We start from the raw sequence: 22586 nt of genomic DNA on the forward strand, positions 1-22586 counted from the left end.
TAGCCTAAACAGGATTTTACCTTCTCATAGTTTTGGAGGCTGGTTGTCCAAGATCAGGTGTTGGTAGGGTCTGTTTCTGGTGAGGACTTTCTTCCTAGTTTGTAGATGGCTGCCTACTTGCTGTGTCCTCACATAACTTCTTCTCTGTGCATGCATGGAAAGAGATCTCTGTGTCTCTTTCTCTTTTTTTTTTTTTTTTAAAGTAGGCTCCACTCTCAACTTGGGGATTTGAACATATTACCCCAAAGATCAAGAGCTGCATGCTCTACCAAATGAGCCAGTTAGTCAGGTGACCCTCTTTCTCTTTTTATAAGGATACTACTCCTTTCAGCTTAGGACCCATCCTTCTAACCCTATTTAATCTTGACTACCTCCCTAAAAGCTTTGTCCCCAAATATAGTTACATCAGGAGGTAGGTCTTCAATTTATGAATTTTGGAGGACACAGCATAACCTATACTATTATGTGTATTAGCTTCTCCATACAAACAGAACCAACAGGGTGTGCAGAGAGACATTTAGTCTAAGGAACTGGCTCATTCAATTGTGGAGGTGGGCATGACCATACTCTTCAGAATGGGCTGGCAGTCTGGAGACTCAGGGAAGAGTGAGTGTTGTAGTTCAAACCTGAAGGCTATCTGCTGACACAATTTCTTCTTGCTCAAGGGAGGTCAGCCTTTGTTTTTTTAAGGCTGTAGACTGGATGAAGCCCACTCCCATCATGGAAGCAATCTGCTTTAGTCAAAGTCCACCAATTTAAAAGTTAATTCAAAAAAACACTCTTACAAAAATATCCAGAATAATATTTGACCAAGTATCTGGGCACCGTGGCCCAGCCAAGTGGATACCTAACATAAACAAGAAAATTATGAGCCAATCTTATTCATTTAACCTAGATATAAAAGATTAAAAATTAGCAAACCAAATTCAGTAATGTATTAAAAATTATAATCTTGGAATTATTCTATTTTTACAGGAATGCAAAGTTGGTGTAAAATTATTAACTAATGTATTTTATCTAGTTTATATATTGAAAGAGAAAAATCCTTGGAACTTCTCAATTTTTACCAAACTAGGAAGAAAGAAAGGGTATCTACCAAAAGCCTACAGCAAGCAGCATATGTGGATACTTGATACATAATAGAGGTGGTATTGCAGAGCAGTGGAGAAATACTGGACTTCTCAAAAAATAGGATTGGCATTATTGTTTATCATATGGAAGAAAGTCAAACTGGATCTTTACCTTGAAGCATACCTCAAAATCAGTACAGGTAACAGACCTAAATGTGAAATGCAAAATGAAAACTCTCAAAAGACTATTTAAATATCTTTGTGCCCTTGAGTATAGGGATAGATTTCTGAAAGAAGATTTAGGAAGTACAAATCATAAAACAAATGGCTGGTAAATTTGACTATATTAATATTGAAAACTTATAGTTAAAAAAAAAGAAGGTACAAAGTGGGAGATGTTAGCAAAGTGAAAATAGATGTGTGTGTATATTTTTAATATATCAACAACTACAAATAATTAAGAAAAAAATTAATTGGTAGATAATGAGAAAAATTATTAAATTTATAGAAGATGAAGAAGAAAATTTCATTAAATAAACATAAGATACTGAACCTTATTAGTTAGGAAAATGTGAATTCAACCCACAATGAGAAACACAATCTCACCCATGAGATTGGCAAAAAGTAAAAGAACCAAAAGACAAAAAGAACCCAGATAATACAAAATGTGAGATTTTAGAGATTGAAACTGTTTTTGAGCTCTTTTGAATCAGTTTTCAAATACTTTATAAAGTTAAACAAATGCATACACTACAAGCCAGCAGTTTTGCTTCTGGGTATACATCTCACAGAAACTCTCACACATGAGTACCAAGCGTTTATAGAACTGCTCATAATAGCGAAAAATGAAAATTACCCATGTACTCATCAACAGTAACATGGACAAATAAGTTATGTTCCTTTTCAAGAATATGATATAAGGGCAGAAATGAACTACAATGACATATCAAGTTGGATGAATCTTAGAAACATAATTTTAAGTGAAAGTTACATTAACAGTATAATTCAATTCATATAAAGTTTAAAACTAGACAAAACTAATGTGTTGTTGAGGGTCAGAAAAGTATAAAAAAAGGGATAGACTGATGAACACAATATACAGAATAGTGGTTACCTCTGGTGGGGAGAGAAAGGGAAGCAATTAGAGAAGGCAGAGAATGGGGCTTTTGGGATATGTTAATGATCTATTTCTGTTCTTACGATGTGTGCATAAGTGTCTCTGAAGTTTAAGCTGTACATAAATGTTTTTATCTACTCTTTTTCTATGTATGCTTTATTTAAAAATAAGTATTTGCTAATCATGAAAGTTAAACATTTTCATTTTAAAGCATTTGGTAAGTGAATATAGACTTAGTCAACAAGAAAAAATAGCATCCTTCACATTCGTTAAAAAGAGTTACATCCTTGAATAATATTCAGATAGGGCTGCAATATGTTTGAAATTGTGTATTTTCCATTTTTGAAAGAGAACATAAGCAGAGTCATTTTTACATGATGATATGGGCAGACACATGGGTCTGAACAATGCCAAGAGCAGAATTAATTTGAAAATGAGTAGCTATTGCTTATAGAGTCTATACTTAAGATTTGGGCTCATATGTACTGACCAAGTGAACTGTCTTTGTCAGAAACGTGGTGCTTTCAAGAATGAAACCAAGTCCATTTACCATAATAGCTTTTGGGTCCATTAGTGATTGTGATTGCATTAACTATGGGCCTTTTGAAATTTAGTAACTAATTAGTGCCATCTTTAAGTGATGTCCAAAATGATACCTCACTAATGCTGAAATCTAGGCTAGAATCAATAGTGTTTTGTGAGGAGGAACCAGGATATTTTTAGAAGACACATTTCATTTTGCTGTGGCAAAATTGTTTTGAATTCATTTTCATTAATATAAGGTAATACTCTAGGCACTGAGATATTGAAAAAAATTAAAACAGGTTTACATCCCCAAAGCTTGTTTTACATTAAAGGTAGTTTTTAAAAAACTGTAATGATCATCTGAATACAACTATAACTATATTAATTGGCCAGATGACCAAAAAGATTGATGAACTGCAACCTTTAAAAGGTGCAAAATGAGTTTTTTAAATGCCATTAATAGAATAGTGAGCAAAGCCACACCACCTCACAAGGGTCCCAACTAATAATGAAAACCTCTTTAAAAACGGCAGGGGCACCTGTGTGGCTCAGTCAGTTGAATGTCTGCCTCCCACTCAGGTCATGGTCCTGGGGTACTGGGATTGAGGCCCGCATTGGGCTCCTTGCTCAATAGGGAGCCTGCTTCTCCCTCTCCCTCTGCCTGCCTTTCCCCCTGCTTGTGTTCTCTCTCTCTGTCAAATGAATGAATAAAATCTTAAAAAAAGGAAAAGAACATTAAAAAAATAAGAATAAAAAGGGCAAATACATTACACTAAACATTTAAACATTACAAAAACATTATATTAGTAACGACAGCTCTCTTATTTTAAAGTAAAGGAACTATACATCATCAACATCTGAAGTCTCTGTAAATACCTACCTGCCTTGGTGGATTTGTTAAAATAATGGGGCACAGTTTTAAGGCAGCCTTGTAAATTTCAGGTAGTTCTGGAGAAGAATATGAACCTCCAAAATTTCAAGTTTAAACTTCTTTCTACTTTTCCATTTACCTACTTTTTATTTGTGTGTTTCTTTCCTTTTTACTGTCAGGAAGGGCCACCTTCAGAGGGCCAATTCAGTCCAGTATCATGTAAACCTGGTAGAGACAAGCAGTACTGGTGCCCACCACAGTAAGTAAATTCAAAATAAAATGCTCATTTTAAAGCCCTGGATGAGATTGTTGTTGTTACATGTAGGAATTTGAATCTAACCAAAAGGTTGACCCAAGAAAATTTTTGTATGGGTTTTGACATCAAAATGGATTTCTTATTAGCAACATGACACAAGTCATCTTTTTTTTTTTTCTGGAGAAAACCATGTTATCTCAATACGTGAAATTATGTTGTAGCTATAATGTGTTACACATATGTAAGGGGTTAGTTTCTCCAGAAGTAATTTGATGTGGACTGGTATATATAGAGGAGGAGCATTTTTTTCCTGCAAGGATAGGCAAATCTTTGGGAAACTTGGAGACCAATTAATGTTTGAAAAGTATATTGAGACTTCTATTTCTGGCCAAGATGGAGTAGCAGGGATTGAATTTACCTCCCAGCTTAAACAGTAAAAAAAAAAAAAAAAAAAAAAGATATAATGCATGAATGGCTATAATACACAGGTTTTCAAGACACTGGACATCAGGAAACAAAGGATCATGATCCCTGAGAGATGGGAAACAGAAGAGGTGAGCCAGTGATTGCCTCAAGTGATTGCTTTGAAAGAATGTATAGGCTGTGGCACAGGGTGGGGAACCCAGATTGAGCTTGGTAGACTCCCTGAGTTGAAAAGATAAAGCTGAGTCTAGCTGGTCAGTGAGCAGAATACTAGAGACTAGAGAAGACAGCTGCACAGAGAGAATTCCAGAGATCTTCAGTTCAAATATTTAGCTGAGTGTTAATCAGCACACATATTGTAGGAAAATACTTGAGGTTAGGGACAGAATTACTTGAAAGGATTAGAGGTCCAGTACTCACACAGGGCTGGGAAAAATGTCTGTTCTCAGTAATACAACTTAACAATTCAGTTATTCATGGAGCATTAGAGTACAGAGAAGAATATTTCCCCAGTAGAGTAAATAATTAGCCCTACACTAAGCACTGTTCCAGTCCTGCCTAACAAACCTTAAGAGTGAGAACTGAGTCAATTTGCTTCTAAATAAGATAAAAGTTCAATAAGGCAAAAGCCTGAGTACCCAACAGGTACAATTCATTGCCTTGCATCCAGTCAAAAATTACCAACCTGTTGGTCTAACATAACAATCAATATGATACACCACACTAACAGAATGAAAGATAAAAATGACACGATCATCATGGTAGATGCAGAAAAAAGTAGTTGACAAAGTTCGACATCCATTAATGATAAAAACTCTGAACCAAATAGATATAGAGAAAATTTCCTCAAAACAATAAAGTCCATTTATGAAAATTCCACAGCTAGATCATTATCAACGGGAAAAAACTGAAATTTTTGTCTCTTGTCCTTTTCCTGTTCAAGGCAAAGATGCTCACTCTCAAACTGGAAGTACTAGAAGGGCAACCAGACCTGATATTTCTTAAAAAATGACCTCCAATCAAAAAGGAATAAGTTAAATTGTCTATTTGCAGATGACATGGTTCTATATGTAGAAAACCCTAAATAACCATTAAAAAGCTGTTAGAACTAATGTATGGCCTCAGTAAAATTGCAGGATACAAAACTCAACATATAAAAATCAGTTGCAATTCCTTACACCAACCGCGATCTAACTGAAAAAGAAGGAAATCACAATAATCCTATCTATAACATCATCAAAATGATTACTTAGAAATAATTTTTTAATTTAAAAAAATTGTTATCTTAGTCACCGTACAGTACAACATTAGTTTTTGATGTAGTGTTCCATGATTCATTATTTCTGTAAAACATCCAGTGCTCCATGCAATACGTGCCCTCCTTAATACCCATCACCAGGCTAGCCCATTCCCCCATTCCCCTCCCCTCTAAAACTCTCACTTTGTTTCCCAGAGTCCACAGTCTCTCATGGTTTGTCTCCCCCTTTTATCCCCCCCTTCAGTTTTCCATTCCTTCCCCTAATGTCCTCCATTCTATTCCTTATGTACCAGAAAAAAGGGAAACCATATGATAACTCTTTCTCTGCTTGACTTATTTCACATAGCATAATCTCCTCCAGTTCCAACCATGTTGATGCAAATGGTGAGTATTCATTCTTCTGATGGCTGAGTAATATTCCATTGTATATATGAATGACATCTTCTTTTTTTAAAATATTTTTTATTATATTATGTTAGTCACGATACAGTACATCCCTGGTTTTTGATGTAAAGTTCGATGATTCATTAGTTGCGTATAACAACCAGTGCACCATGCAATACGTGCCCTCCCCACCACCCATCACCAGCCAACCCCATTCTCCTCCCCCCTTCCCCTCTGAAGCCCTCAGTTTGTTTCTCAGAGTCCATAGTCTCTCATGCTTCATTCCCCCTTCTGATTACCCCAGCTTTCTTTATCCCTTTCTTCTCCTACCGACCTTCCTAGTTTTTATGTTCCATAGATGAGAAAAAATATACAATTGTCTTTCTCTGCCTTACTTATTTCACTTAGCATTATCTCCTCCAGTGACGTCCACGTTGCAGCAAAATTTGAGAAATAGTTTTTTTTAATGTTTTTTTATTATATTATGTTAGTCACCATACAGTACATCGCTGATTTCTAATGTAAAGTTTGATGATTCATTCGTTCCATATAACACCCAGTGCACCATGCAACACATGCCCTCCTTACTACCCATCACCAGTCTATCCCATTCCCCCACCGCCCGCCCCTCTGAAGCCCTCAGTTTGTATCTCAGAGTACACAGTCTCTCATGCTCCATTCCCCCTTCTGATTACCCCCCTTTCTTTATCCCTTTCTTCCCCTACCCATGTTCCTAGTTCTTATGTTCCATAGATGAGAGAAATCATATGATAATTGTCTTTCTCTGCTTGACTTATTTCACTTAGCATTATCTCCTCCAGTGCCGTCCATGTTGCAACAAATGTTGAGAACTCGTTCTTTCTGATAGCTGAGTAATATTCCATTGTATATATGGACCACAACTTCTTAATCCAGTCATCTGTTGAAGGGCATCTTGGCTCCTTCCAAAATTTAGCTGTTGTGGACAATGCTGCTATGAACATTGGGGTGCATAATGGCCCTTCTCTTCACTACGTCTGTATCTTTGGGGTAAATACCCAGTAGTGCAATGGCTGGATCATAGGGTAGCTCAATTTTTAACTTTTTAAGGGACCTCCACAATGTTTTCCAGAGTGCTTGTACCAACTTGCAATCCTACCAACAATGTAGAAGGGATCCCCTTTCTCCACATCCTCTCCAACAATTGTTGTTTCTTGCCTTGTCAATTTTTGCCATTCTAACTGGCATAAGGTGGTATCTAAGTGTGGTTTTGATTTGAATTTCCCTGATGGCTAATGATTTTGAACACTTTTTCATGTGTCTGTTAGCCATTTGTATGTCTTCATTGGAAAAGTGTCTGTTCATATCTTCTGCCCATTTCATGATTTATTTGTTTCTCGCATATTGAGTTTGAGAAGTTCTTTGTAGATCTTGGATACCAGTCTTTTATCTGTAGCATCATTTGCAAATATATTCTCCCATTCCGTGGGCTGCCTTTTAGTTTTTTGACTGTTTCCTTGGCTGTGCAGAAGCTTTTTATCTTGATGAAGTCTGAGAAGTTCATTTTATCTTTTGTTTCTCTTGCTTTTGGAGAAGTGTCATGAAAAAGGTTGCTGTGGCCGATGTCGTAGAGATTGCTGCCTGTGCTCTCCTCTAGGATTTTGATGGATTCCTGTCTCACATCGAGGTCTTTCATCCATTTAGAGTTTATCGTTGTGTATGGTGTGAGAGAGTGGTCAAGTTTCATTCTTTTGCATGTAGCTGTCCAATTTTCCCAACACCATTTATTGAAGAGACTGTCTTTTTTCCACCGGATGTATTTTCCTGCTTTGTCAAAGATTAGTTGCCCAAAGAGCCGAGGGTCCATTTCTGGGTTCTCTTTTCTGTTCCACTGGTCTATGTGTCTGTTTTTGTGCCAGGACCATGCTGTCTCTGTGAAACAGCTTCGTAGTACAGCTCGAAATCCAGCATTGTGACGCCCCCAGCTTTGTTTTTCCTTTTCAACAATTCCTTGGCGATTCGGGGCCTTTTCTGGTTCCATACAAATTTAAGGGCTGTTTGTTCCAGTTCTTTGAAAAATGTCATTGGTATTTTGATCAGGATAGCATTGAAAGTGTAGATTGCTCTGGGTAGCATGGACATTTTAACTATGTTAATTCTTCCGATCCATGAACATGGAATATTTTTCCATCTTTTTGTGTCTTCCTCAATGTCTTTCAAGAGTGATTTATAGTTTCTAGAATATAGATCCTTTATGGCTCGGGATAAGCTAATTCCAAGGTAACGTATGGTTTTTGATGCTATTGTAAATGGGATGGATTCCCTAATTTCTCTTTCTTCAGTCTCATCATTCATGTATAGAAATGCAACTGATTTCTGAGCACTGATTTTGTATCCCGCCATATTACTGAATTGCTCTATAGCTTCTAATAGTTTGGGAGTGGACTGTTTTGGGTTTTCCATATAGAGTATCATGTCATCTGCGAAGAGAGACAGTTTGACTTCTTTGCTGATTTGGATACCTTTTATCCCTTTTTGTTGTCTGATTATTGTTGCAAGGACTTCTAGTACTATTTTGAATAATAGTGGCGAGAGTGGGCATCCTTGTCGTGTTCCTGATCTTAAGGGAAAGGCTTCCAGCTTTTCCCCATTGAGAATGATATTTGCTGTAGGCTTTTCATAGATGGTTTTTATTTTACTGAGGAATGTACCCTCTATCCCTACAATCTGAAGGGCTTTAATCAGGAAAGGATGTTGTATTTTGTCAAATGCTTTTTCTTCATCTATCGAGAGAATCATATGATTTTTGGCTGTTTTCATGTTTCTAAAATCTATGACACTGATAGATTTGCAAATGTTGAACCACCCCTGCATCCCAGGGATGAATCCCACTTGGTCATGATGGATAATCCTTTTAATGTACTGTTGGATTTTATTAGCAAGGATCTTGTTGAGGATTTTGTCGTCCATATTCATTAGGGAAATTGGTCTGTAATTCTCCTTATTGATGGGGTCTTTGCCTGGTTTGGGAATCAAGGTAATATTGGCCTCATAGAATGAGTTTGGTAGTTTTCCTTCTGTTTCTATTTTTTGAAATAGCTTTAGGAGAATAGGTATTATTTCTTCTTTGAACGTTTGGTAGAATTCCCCGGGAAAACCATCTGGTCCTGGCGTTTTGTTTTTTGGAAGGTTTTTTTATCAGTGTTTCAATCTCTTCATAATTAATTGGCCTGTTTAAAAAATCAATTTCTTCCTGTTTCAGTCTTGGTAGTTTATAGGTTTCCAGGAAGGCCTCCATCTCCTCCAGATTGCTTAATTTAGTGTCATAAAGCTGTTGATATAAGTTTCTAATAATCCTTCCAATTTCATTAGTGTTGGTTGTGACCTCTCCCTTTTCATTCATAATTTTATTAATTTGGGTCCTTTCTCTATTCTTTTGGATAAGTCTTGCCAGTGATTTGTCAATTTTATTTACTCTTTCAAAGAACCAGCTTCTAGTTCTGTTGATTTGCTTTACTGTGCTCCTGGTTGCTAATTCATTGATCTCTGCTCTAATTTTGATCAACTGCTTTCTTGTGCATGGATTAGACCTGTTCTTCTGTTGCTGTTCCAGCTTTGTGAGGTGAGAATATAAAAACTGCATTTTAGATTTTTCTATTCTTTTCAGTGAGGCTTGGATGGCTATGTATTTTCCCCTTAGGACTGCCTTTGCAGTGCTGCATAGGTTTTGGACCATTGTGTTTTCATTCTCGTTGGTCTCCATAAATTGCTTAAATTGATTTTTTATTTCCTGGTTTATCAAATCATTCTTGAGCAGGATGGTTCTTAGTTTCCAAGTGTTTGAGATTCTTCCAAATTTTTCCTTGTGGTTGAGTTCCAATTTCAAAGCGTGGTCTGAGAATATGCAGGGAATAATTTCAGTCTTTTGGTATCAGTTGAGACCTGTTTTGTGACCCAGAACATGGTCTATTCTTGAGAATGTTCCATGGGCATTAGAATAGAATGTGTATTCTTTGGTTCTGGGGTGTAGTGTTCTATATATATATCTATGAGGTCCAACTCATCAAGTATGGCATTCAAAGCTCTTGTTTCTTTGTTGATTTTCTGCTCCAGTGCTCTGTCTATTGCTGATAGTGGAGTGTTGAGGTCCCCTACCATTAACGTATTTTTATCTATATGTCTCTTTATTCTGGTAAGAGTTGGCTTGTGTATCTTGCTGCTCCCCTGTTGGGGGCATTTATATTTATAATTGTCATATCCACTTGTTGGATACATCCTTTAAAAATATAGTGCCCTTCTGTATCTCTAACTATAGTTTAAAACCCAATCTGTCTGATATGAGAATTGCTGCCCCAGCTTTCTTTTGAGGTCCGTTGGCAAAAGATGTTATTCCATCCCTTTACTTTCAGTCTGAATGTATCTTTAGTTTGAAAATGAGTCTCTTGTAGACAGCAAATGGATGGGTCATGTCTTTTTATCCAATGTGCAACCCTGTGGCGTTTATGGGAGCATTTAGGCCATTTACCTTGAGACTGATTATTGAGAGATATGATTTTAATGATGCCATGTTGCCTGTAAAGTCTTTGTTTCTATAGATTGTGACTTTCTGTTCTGTATCACTCTTGGGGACTTTTTTTTAATAGAACCCCCCCTTAATATCTCCTGTAGGGCTGGTTTTGTGGTTACAAAATTGGTCAATGACTGGTGATTCTGGAAGGTCTTTATCTCTCCATCAATTCTGAATGACAGCCTTGCTGGATAAAGGATCCTTGGCTGCATGTTTTTCTCTGAAAGAGCTTTAAAAATGGCCCCCCAACCCTTTCTCTCATTCTAGGTCTGTGTAGAGAGGACTGACATAATTCTGAAACCTTTGCCTTTGTACGTGAGAAATTTTGCCCTGGCCGCTTTCAATACTGTATCTTTGGATCTAATATTTCCCCATTGCACTATGACATAACATGGCGTAGGTTTGTCCTGGTTGAGTTTGGGAAGGGTCCTCTCTGCCTCTTGAACAAGAATGCTTGTTTCCTTTGCTAGATTAGGGACGTTTTCAGCTACAATTTGTTCAAATATCTCTTCTAGAACTCTGTTTTTCTCCACCCGCTCGGGGATGCCGATGATTCTGACATTGGAACGTTTCATTGAGTCAGTAATCTCCCGTAACCTAGATTCTTGAGAATGGATTTTTTTGAGCCCAGATTCTATTTTAGCTCTCTCTTCTACTAACCCATCCTCCAATTCGCCGATATGATGAACGACATCTTCTTTATCCATTAATGTGTTGAAGGGCATCTCAGCTCCTTCCACAGTTTGGCTATTGTGGACATTGTTGCTATGAATGTTAGGGTGCACGTGCCCCTTCTTGTCACTACATCTGTATCTTTGGGGTAAATACCCAGTAGTGCAATTGCTGCGTCATAGGGTAGTTCTATTTTTAACATCTTGAGGAACCTCCATACTGTTTTCCAAGGTGGCTGTACCAACTTGCATTCCCACCAACAGTGTAAGACGGTTCCCCTTTCTCCACATCCTCTCCAACATTTGTTTCTTGCCTTGTCAATTTTTGCCATTCTAACTGGCATATGGTGGTATCTCAGTGTGGTTTTGATTTGAATTTCCCTCATGGCTAATGATGTTGAACATTTTTCCACGTGTCTGTTAGCCATTTGTATGTCTTCATTGGAAAAGTTCATATCTTCTGCCCATTTTTTGACTTATTTGTTTTTTGGGTATTGAGCTTGAGACGTTCTTTATAGATTTTGGATACCAGCCCTTTATCTTTAGTATCATTTGCAAATATCTTCTCCCATTCCGTGGGTTGCCTCTTTGTTTTGTTGACTGTTGACTGTTTGCTTTGCAGAAGCTTTTTATCTTGATGGAGTCCCACAAGTTCATTTTTTCTTTTGTTTCCCTTGCCTTTGGAGACGTGTCGTGAAAGAAGTTGCTGTGGCCGATGTCGAAGAGGTTACTGCCTATGTTCTCCTCTAGGATTTTGATGGATTCCTGTCTCACATCGAGGTCTTTCAACCATTTAGAGTTAATCTTTGTGTATGGTATAAGAGAATGGTCGAGTTTCATTCTTCTGTATATAGCTGTTCAATTTTCCCAGCACCATTTATTGAAGAGGCTGTCTTTTTTCCATTGGATGTTTCTTCCTGCTTTGTCAAAGATTAGTTGATCATAGAGTTGAGGGTCCATTTCTGGAGTCTCTAGTCTATTCCATTGGTCTATGTGTCTGTTTTTGTGCCAGTACTGTACTGTCTTGGTGATCACAGCTTTGTAATATAGCTTGAAATCAGGCAACGTGATGCCCTCAGCTTTGTTTTTCTTTTTCAAGATTTTTGGTGATTCAAGGTCTTTTCTGGTTCCACACGAATTTTAGGATTGTTTGTTCCAGCACTTTGAAAAATGCCATCAGTATTTTGATTGGGGAGGTGTGGAAAGTATAGATTGCTCTGGGTAGCATAGTCATTTTAACAATGTTTATTCTTCCAATCCATGAGCATGGAATGTTTTTTCCATCTTTTTGTGTCATCTTCAATGTCTTTCATAAGTGTTCTGTAGTTTCTAGAGTATAGATCCTTTGCTGCTTTGGTTTGGTTTATTCCAAGGTATCTTACGGTTTTTGGAGCTATTATAAATGGGAGTCAATTCCTTAATTTTTCTTTCTTCATTTACATTGTCAGTATATAGAAATGCAACTGGGGGCGCCTGGGTGGTGCAGTCGTTACGTGTCTGCCTTCGGCTCAGGGCGTGATCGCGTTCTGGGATCGAGCCCCACATCAGGCTCCTCTGCTAGGAGCCTGCTTCTTCCTATTCCACTCCCCCTGCTTGTGTTCCCTCTCTCGCTGGCTGTCTCTGTCAAATAAATAAATAAAATCTTAAAAAAAAAAAAAAAAGAAATGCAACTGATTTCTGTGCATTGATTTTGTATCCTGCCACGTTGCTGAATTGCTGTATGAGTTCTAGTAGTTTGGGGGTGGAGTCTTTTGGATTTTCCACATAAAGAATCATATCATCTGTGAAGAGAGAGAGTTTGACTTGTCAATTGGGATGCCTTTTATTTCTTTTTGTTGTCTGATTGCTGAGGCTAGGACTTCTGGTACTATGTTGAAGAGCAGTGGTGATAGTGGACATCTCTGCCATGGTCCTGACCTTACGGGAAAAGCTCTTAGTTTTTTCCCCATTGAGAATGTTATTTGCTGTGGGCTTTTCACAGATGGTTTTTATGAAATTATTATGTGCCTCCTATCCCTCTACTTTGAAGAGTTTTAATCAAGAAAGGATGACGTATTTTGTCAAATGCTTTTTCTGCATCAATTGAGACGATCATATGATTTTTATCTCTTCCTTTGTTGTGATCTATCGTGTTGATTGATTTGCGAATGGTAAACCACCCTTGCATCCCAGGAATAAATCCCACACTGTCATGGTAAATAATCCTTTTAATGTACTGTTGGATCCTATTGGCTAGGATCTTGTTGAGAATTTTGGCATCCATGTTCATCAGGAATATTGGTCTGTTATTCTCCCTTTTGACGGGGGTCTTTTTCTGGTTTTGGGATCAAGGTAATGCTGGCCTCATAGAAGAAGTTTGGAAGTTTTCCTTCCATTTCTATTTTTGGAATATTTTCAGAAGAATAGGCATTAGTTCTTCCTAAAATATTTGTTAGAATTCCCTTGGGAAGCCACCTGGCCCTGGGCTCTTGTTTGTTGGGAGGTTTTTGATTACTGCTTCAATTTCCTTGGTGGTTATTTGTCTGTTCAGATTTTCAATTTCTTTGTTTTAATCTTTACAAGTTTCCAGGAAGGCATCCATTTTTTGCAGAGTGCTTAATTAGTTGGCATATAGTTGCAGGTAATAATTTCTAATAATTGTTCCTATTTCCTTGGTATTAGTAGTGATGTTTCCATTTCATTCATGATTTTATTAATTGGGATCCTTTCTCTTTTCTTTAAAATAAGTCTAGCTAGACATTTATCGATCATATTAATTCAAAGAGCCAGCTTCTAATATTGTTGATCCGTTCTACTGTTTTATGGATTCACTTTCATTGATTCCTGCTCTAATATTTATTATTTCTCTTCTCCTACTGCATTTAGGTTTTATTTGATGTCTTTCGTCCAGGTTCCACCTTTAGGTGCCAGGTTAGCCCGTGCATTTGGGAGTTTTCTTTTTTTGAAAGGCTTGGTTGGCTGTGTACTGCCCTCTTAGGACCACCTTTGCAGTATTCCATAGGTTTTGAAGCGATGCATTTTTATTGTCATTGGTTTCGATGAATTAAGATCTTTAATTTCCTGGTTGACCCACTCATTTTTTAGCAGGATGGTCTTTAACCTCCAAGTGTTCCTTCCAAATTTTTTCTGGTGATTGAGTTCCAGTTTCAAAGCATTGTGGTCTGAAAATATGCAGGGAGTAATCTCAATCTTTTGATATCAGTTGAGACTTGATTTGTGTCCCATATGTGATCTATTCTGGAGAAAGTTCCATATGCACTCTAGAAGAATTAAGTTATGTTTTTTTAGGATGGAATGTTCTGTATATATCTATGAAGCCCATGTGGTCCAATGTGTTATTCAAAGCTCTTGTTTCTTTGTTGGTTTTCTGGTTAGAGGATCTGTCCATTGTTGTGAGTGGAGCGTTGAAGTCTTCTACTATTAATGGATTATTATCCATATGTTTCTCTATTTTGGTTATTAACTGGTTTATATAATTGACTGTTCCCATGTTGGGGGCATAGATATTTATAATTGTTAGACCTTCTTGTTGCGTAGTCCCTTTCAGTATGATATAGTGTCCCTCTACATCTCTTACTACAGTCGTTGGTTTAAAATCTAATTTGTCTGGTATGAGAATTGCTCCTCCACCTTTCGAGGTCCATCGGTGTGGTCAGTGGTTCTCCATCTCACTTTCAATCTGATGTGTCTTTAGGTTCAAAATGAGTCTTTTGTAGATGGCATATGGATGGATCCTGCTTTTTTATCCAATCTGAAACCACGTATCTTTTGATGGGAGTATTCAGCCCATTTACATTCAGAGTAAGTACAGAAAAATATGAATTTAATGCCAATGTATTGGTGCATAGTCCCTGTTGCTGTAGTATTTGTGTTTATTCTGATCTGTGTGACTCTTGGGATTTCTCTTTGCTTACAGAATCCTCAGTATTTCTTGCATGGCCGATTTAGCGGTCACATATTCTTTCAGTTTCTGCCTGTCTTAGAAGCTCTTTGTCTCTCCACCCATTCTGAATGACAGCCTTCCTGGATAAAGTATTCTGGGCTGCATATTCTTCTCATTTAGTACCCTGATTATGTCTTGTCAGCCCTTTCTGGCTTGCCAGGTCTCTGTGTATAGGTCTGAATTTATTCTGAATTTCCTCCTTCCGTATATAATAAATCTCTTCCTCTTAGCTGTTCTCAGGATAACTTCTTTGGCTCTAAGATTTGCAAGGTTCACTATTATATGTCAGGGTGTTGATCTATTTTTATTATTTTGGGAGAGGTCTTCTGTGCCTCTCAGACACGGATGCTTGTTTCCTTCCCCAGATTATAGAAGTTCTCAATTATCATTTGCTCAAATATACTTTCTAGTCCCCTCTCTCTCTCCATCCCCTCGGGGATCCCAATAATTCTGACATTGGAATGTTTCATGGTATCATTAATCGAAGCCTTTTTTCATCGACTACTAGCTGCCTATACTTATTTTCCTCAATTGCTATCAGCCTGTCTTCTATACCATTCTCTCTTCTGCCTCACTTACCCTAGCTATTAGAGCATCCAGTTTAGACTACATCTCATTCATTGCATTTTTTACATTTGGCCTGATTCAATCTCATTTCTTCCCTTAGAGATTCTATGTTATCACTAATGCTTTTTTTAAGCCTAGCTATTGACATTATGATTGCTATCCTAAATTCTATCTCTGATATCTTGCTTATATCCATACCCATTAGTTCTGTGGCAGAGGACATTGTCTCTGGTTCTTTTCTTTATTGACAGTTTCTCCTCCTAGTAGTTCTGTCGAGGCATGGTTGAGCAAATGAACAGAGTCCAAAATACCAATCATGACCCAAGCAAAATACACCCTAGAAAAATTCTGAAGTGGTAGGAAGCTACCAGATACACAAACAAAGCCAAGATGATCCAAAACAATAAAATAAAAGGTGAGGGAGAGAGACTATAATCACTCCAGGTGGACAAGGCAGGGTGATCTGCCCGTTACGGATTCATTTTTGGTGTGTTTTGGAAGACACTTTATCTCAGAATTGCGGAGAAATCAGAACTTATATACATATCAAGGTAAAATTGAATAGAATGAAAGATTAGTATGGGACACAAATCTATAAAACGGGGCATAAATCTATAAAACCTATAAAAAGTAATTTAAAAAATGTAAGTTGGGGGGCGCCTGGGTGGCACAGCGGTTAAAGCGTCTGCCTTCGGCTCAGGGCGTGATCCCGGCGTTCCGGGATCGAGCCCCACGTCAGGCTCCTCCTCTATGAGCCTGCTTCTTCCTCTCCCACTCCCCCTACTTGTGTTCTCTCTCGCTGGCTGTCTCTATCTCTGTCAAATAAATAAAAAAAAATAAATAAATAAAATAAAAAAAAATAATAAAAAATGTAAGTTGGGAAATAATGTTTGAAATGGGAATAGGGTAAGAAAAGAAAAATTAGAAAAAAAGACCCCAAAATAAACGTAAAATTTTAGCCTGAAGTGTAAACGAGTCGTGAGGTAGCACTTGGAGCTTACTATATTATTCTCCTCTGGCGCTGGAATTTTACAGTCCTGTGGGATATAAGCTGTCATTGATCTGTTCTTCCAGTCTGTCTTCTGGAGGAGGGGTCTGCTACTTGGCTTCTCAGGCGTCTTTGCCAGAGTTGCTCCGCCCCTTGTCAGGGGGATGGGCTTAATGTGAGCTGGGCATCTGGGTGCTTTTGTTCCTTTCAGCTTTCCACTTCTCTTTAGATAGTTGGAGCAAATATGGCCATGCAGGAATCTCTGGCCCAGAGCCACAAGTTTGTGGTCGCTTTTCTTCAATAAACCCTCCAGGTGAAACCATCTCCACTTTTGTGTGCACCAAACTCCACAGACTTGTGCTATTCACACCCACTGCAACTCTCCCAGGGGAGTTCCAGGGACCTGCAGGCATCTCTGGGCTTTGTGCCTTTTCAATTGAGCGGCCCTTGGCTCACGTGTGCACCCTCTTCTGCATCTCCCAGGTTGTGGCTGGGTGCTGCCCCAGTGTCCTTTCAGGGGCCACAACGCCCTAAAAACTGTTTCCCCTGGCATGGGCACAAGTCATTTGTTTCTCTCATTGAATGTTATCTCTCATTGAATGTTAAACAGTCTGCACCTTCTAGTCCTTTCCAGGGTGCTCAAAGAGCAGTCTCCCTACCCGCACAGCTCTTGGTTTATGGTGACCAGAGCTGAGAGTCCCTTCTGGGCTCACTGACCATAACCAGTCTCCCTGCTCCACTGCTTGGGCACTCTTGTCAGTTCGGGCTCCCCCGTTTTTTCTGAGTCTCCTGGAATCCTGAGACCACAATGATGCACTTAGAATTCTGCTCTATTCATCCCCTGTGCCCTTTTCAGAAAGGGATGTGTCTCACTGGAGCAGATTTCTAAGGGTCCTGATTTTATGCTCCAGTGTTATATCACCCCCCCTCCATTTATCTCCAGCTATTTCCCCTTAAGATTCAAGGTTCCACACCTCCTCGCTTGCAAAAAGCAGTAATTTTTGTGCTTGTAGAAGACAAATCTCACATCTCAGGTTGAATTCATGTGTTCAGAATGGTTTGGTAGATATCCAGCTAAATTTGAGGGAGCAGATGAAACAAGGTCCCCTACTCTACTGCCATCCTGAGGATCCCCCCAGCCACATAGGACCATATTAAAATAACTTTCTGGTAACACATTCCTCACATAATGTAGACATTTGTTTTTCTCTTAACAAGGATGTTATTATTAATGTTTACTACATTTTGTTATTTTAGGATTTTTATTAAGCAGCCTCCAACCCAGTTTCTACAAATGAAAATCAGTCCTCTAAAAATTTCACAATTTCCAAACAAGAGGATTTAGAGTCTTCTGTTTCCATTAAAACTGAATTTATGGTGGTGATAATCTGGGCTGGATTGTGTGGGCACAAAATGACAAAGGCAGTTTTTTTTCTCAAATTTCTGTAGAATGCATAGAAAAATTTCAGATTTGTTAAAGTTTTATTCTTTGCATGTTCAGCGTGTTAAACTTGCAATATAAATCATTGACAAAGCTTTTGCTATCTGGCCTCTTTTACAAATTTGAGAAATTGCTATGTTTGCTAATGATCCATTTTTAGGCAAAGTTGAGAGAACTGTAAGTGGAGAAGTGGCCTACTGAATGCCCTTCATTAGACAGGTCACAGTAGATTATTATGTCATTATGTAGTGTGTCTATTTCTAGGTTTTAATCCCAAGGTCTTCCTTCCCTCCTTTTCCTTAAAGGCTTATAAGGAGTTTAGTTCTACTTGCATAAAGGGAATGGAAATATAATTCCTTGATGCAGACTTTTACAGAGCAAATTACAGCAGGATTGTACTGTGAAAGCATAAAAAGGAAGTATTTTAAATGTCTTGATTAAATAAACCATCCTGTCTGATCATCACCTGAGAGAAGGTGGCTCAGTGTATGAAGACACTAAGAGTATAATCTTTCCTTTTCTTGTGCTCATGTATTTTCTCACATTATGATCTGTTCTCTAGTTTCAAAAATGACTATATGGAAATTGCCATTTCTTGGAATTTAGTATGTTTTTAGCTGAGAAAATTATCCTTTTAATGCTTGCTTTTGTTTAACACAGGTCTTCAAAATTGTAATCAGTTCATTTTATCTTTGGTTAAATTCCTGTTCCCTTCCATGCAACATCAAGACCTCTAGAGGCAGGGTAGTTGGTTTTGTTTTCATCAATACTACATTTGTTTCTATTGAGTCCATTTTTCCCCTTTCTATTCTGTACCAAGATTATAACCTTGTAATCAAATGAATTTACTGTTCATAACAAGCCCCCAAAGCTCAGATACACAAAGGGGGCCCTATAACCTCAAATATCATACTGAAATCATCCTGCAGCAGACTCTCCTTTGGGAAGTAACAAAACATTTATGTATGAGTATTAATTTGAAAAATAAAATAATCTGTTCAATCATGGTCATTTTGTTCCTATTTTTAGTTTTTCAAATCTTTTTTCCTCTACTATTCAAACAACTCTTGTTAATATCAGAGACAAGGAAAATTTACAAAGTATTGTCTTTATGTGCTATGTAAGCATATCCAAAGACTTGAAATTTTGAGTATTGTCTATTTGATAATGGGTAACCAATGTCAAATAACAGAAAAGCTTAACAACTAAATAAAGGCTAGATATTAATAGTCACAGATAAAAAGCTCTAAAACTTTTCTTTGGACTTTCTTCAGGAACTAAGGTTTAGGATAACCACACAATAAACGTTTAAGTATTTTTATCATATACATATACAGCAAGAGAAAACCTTTTAATGTAAAAACTGAGGGAAATGATTAAAAAATAGAAAAGCAGGAAGTTTAATACCTTTGATTTCACTTACCTTGCAGGTTTTCTACTGTTCTCTTAGAACCAATGACCATTACAAAAGTGCCACACATTTGACATATCATACTGTATTAGATGGAATGAACTAATATAAACATGTTATAATGAAGAACAATGGCTGAGGCAAGACTGATGTTAATTTCGATCTCGTAAGACAGTCTGGAGATAGGCAACCCGAGCCACATATGGTAGCACTTGGACAAAATTGTACAGCAACCCAGGACCCTTCTTTCTGTGTGATTCTCTTCCCCTATAGTGTTGCCTCTTCTGGAGAGTTCAAGATGTCTCACTACCAGATCTACTTCTAAGCAACAAGCTTGAGAAAGGCCAAAAAAATGGTCACACTTCATACATTTCACTGGCCGCAACAGTCAATGGCAAGGGACCCTGGGAAATGTAGTCTTTGTTATGGCAGGCATGTGCCTAGCTGAAAATCAAAGGTTCTCTCACTCTGTGAAGAAAGGGCACTGGGGAAAATTGGAGTTCTCTGAACATATCTCATATAGATATGAGCATAGTTAGAAATATAAGCTTAAAAATCATTCTACTGGGAACATGGCAGGATTTACTAGCTGACAACTACTATTCCGGGTTTTTATTTCTGAAGTATTGTTTACTTCTGTCATTCACTCACCAAAAGCAATGATATATAAAACACTGTCTGAGTGTGTTTCCATGGTGTATTTTATTGGTATAAAACCAAAATAAGGTGACATAATGCTCTGGTCTGCCAGTTAGCTATATAGAACTAGGTGAAGAAAAGTATTTTCCCTTACAATTTCTTCATCGAGGGAAAAGGAAAGTTTTTCCTTATAAAGTAATAAAATACTGATTAGTCTTGGCAACTTATTTGACTAAGCAACTTTAGGGTATTAGAACAAAAATAGTTATTTAATTTTTACCAAATAAGTAAAAAGTCAGTAATACTTTTGTTACAGCTTCTGAAGAAAATCGGTAAAATTGTAAAGCAGAGAAAGATTTCTCAAGCTATCCATGTATTTTTTCTCCTTCATTAAGGGAGAAAAAAATGTCTTCATAATTTTGCTAAAAGATCTAATAATGCAGAGGTAGTTATGGAATGTCTTAAATCTCCATCCTACTGATGAATCCTCTTCCAATCTTCCTATGCAGAAGACTATTTATAATGTCACATTACACAGCAGCTACACAATCTGGTACAATACAGCCGTAATCAGGGTTGTGCCTCATGATGCAAAAGTTCTCAATTCTGTTTGTGTTAGGTTACGTACAAAGTTGTCCTTCATCCAACTTATTAAAAACTACCCCTAATATAATCTTTAGAGAGTCAAAGCTACAAAACTGATATATAAAGTTATTATTATTTTTTAAATACACATATCCCAGTTTCCCTTTGCTAGGAAAGGCAGAGCCCGAAAATTATATATTGTGAAAGCCACTTTACAGGAGGCTTTATTTGGACGACCCAAGATGAATCAGTGCCATTATTGTTGTATAGCTGTGAAACAGATCACCATCCTTTACCTCATTACATTTCTTCAATATAAAGTTCCCAGTGACTATGCGATCACATCCAATTTCTCCATTTCCAAAGAAGCCAAATAAAGGAACACTAGGAAAAAACTTTCTGAATGCATCAGCCTCAACATTCCCCTTGGCTCTATAATACTGAAAGCCCCTGCCAACACATGCAAACATGAAGCCAATGGTATTCCGTTCTGGAATGTTGGCCGCTTTAAGGCGCTGCATTGCAGCCTCAACGGTCTTCTCGTCATTGACATCCTCGTTGAGTAGCACAGTGGCACTCTGGATTCGATGTCCACTAAATGACAGTCCAACCACACCAGTGGCGTCAATATCCAGAGGGTGTCTGGAATTAAATTAGAATACTGTGATGATACATCATAAAACAAAATATGAAGTGTAATAGAAAACTGCTGATTCACTGGTTAGGAGGTGCTGCCTTTAAGAGCCTACACCTAGTCTTAGGCTCACGTTCCCAGATAAAAGCCATGTAACAGGGATTAAAAATTAAACTATGAATACACTTAAAAAACACAGGGAAGCAGATCTATGAAATAAGCAACTATTTCTTTAGTCACAAATTCGAGGGACAAATGCCTCTCTCCACAAAGATTTCTGAAAACTATACTGGGTTTTTAGAAAGATATAATAAAGTATCCTTAAACCTTTCTCACTTTCTTAAAAGGAATCTTAGAAATTTTATTCATAAGCACGATGATAACTATTAAAGAAAGCTTTCTGGTATTATTTACATGTTTGGTATCTTTCTCCCCCTTACCTCGGTTGTCACATTCTAAAAAAGATATATTAGCTATTTAATCATGGATGATAATTTTATTAAGAACCTGTAACTCCAGAAGTTTTAGCTTTATGTTGTTTGGTCCATAAAGAAACAAGATTCCATTGCTGTGTCTTATTTATTACTTCAGTAATAGAATTCAGCTTAACCTAAAGGTAAAAACATGTTTTGCTTATATTTGCCTGTTTTTTTTTTTTTTTTTTGAGGAAATATCTTATCCTTAGTAAAGAAAATATTAAGTGTCAAGGTTATAAAGCATAATACAGTGAACACCTACAGGGGAAAAACAAATACCCTATATTTCTATCATGTTTATAAACATGTGAGTTGATGAAATGGGCAACATTCGCTGGGCTAACAAGAAACTTAACTCAAAAAACTTAAGTGACTAAGATAATAAGGCTCACTTAGTACCACCTGTTTCTGAGGAGAATCCACCTTCTGAAGTCCTCCACTGCTCCTTTAACTTAATTACACTTCCTCTTTGGCATACCATTGCAACGTGCATTATCAGTATCTTGCCTCAAAGAATGACTTACCTATCTTTTTTTTTTTGGGAAGGTCGTATCTGGACCCTAGTAAAATGGAGTTTTGATTTACTCAATGGCTTCTCTTACCCACTGACACAGTGGGAAGACCACATTAAAATTAATGTGTCGTGTAAAGGGTAACAATTCTTCAGGGATATTTCCCACAGTAGGTATAAAAAGATGATACAGACACTTGACCATGCTAATAGGCTCGCATCTCAGATGCTATACATCTGGTCTGAGTGAGATTGGCATTTCAAAGGTGA

At 37.5% G+C, this 22586-nt stretch overlaps 1 protein-coding gene and 1 long non-coding RNA gene across 17 annotated transcripts in view; one reads left to right on the top strand and one right to left on the bottom strand.

Moving 5' to 3' along the window:
- LOC113248074 (uncharacterized) overlaps positions 1-22586 on the top strand; it is a 105796-nt gene that overhangs the window by 79572 nt on the left and 3638 nt on the right. For 4 of the 11 annotated variants that reach the window (XR_008956115.1, XR_006408479.3, XR_008956112.1 and 1 more), the window contains exons 4-6: positions 3763-3842; positions 4328-4393; positions 5206-5454. This is a non-coding gene — a long non-coding RNA (uncharacterized LOC113248074). Of the gene's footprint in view, positions 1-3762; positions 3843-4327; positions 4394-5205; positions 5457-5866; positions 5905-17876; positions 19068-22586 lie in introns of those variants that run through there. The other 7 variants (XR_008956109.1, XR_008956117.1, XR_008956113.1 and 4 more) reach the window with 4 other exon arrangements.
- Positions 17863-22586, bottom strand: part of FBXO22 (F-box protein 22) — a 39396-nt gene continuing 34672 nt past the window's right edge. For all 6 annotated transcript variants that reach the window (XM_048221433.2, XM_048221430.2, XM_048221442.2 and 3 more), the window contains one exon: positions 17863-21337. In XM_048221433.2, the coding sequence (XP_048077390.1) occupies positions 20920-21337 (418 nt within the window). In that variant the 3' untranslated portion in view covers positions 17863-20919. The remainder of the gene's footprint in view (positions 21338-22586) is intronic.

Source organism: Ursus arctos, unplaced genomic scaffold (genome assembly GCF_023065955.2).
Source record: "Ursus arctos isolate Adak ecotype North America unplaced genomic scaffold, UrsArc2.0 scaffold_28, whole genome shotgun sequence".
Lineage (NCBI taxonomy): Eukaryota > Metazoa > Chordata > Mammalia > Carnivora > Ursidae > Ursus > Ursus arctos.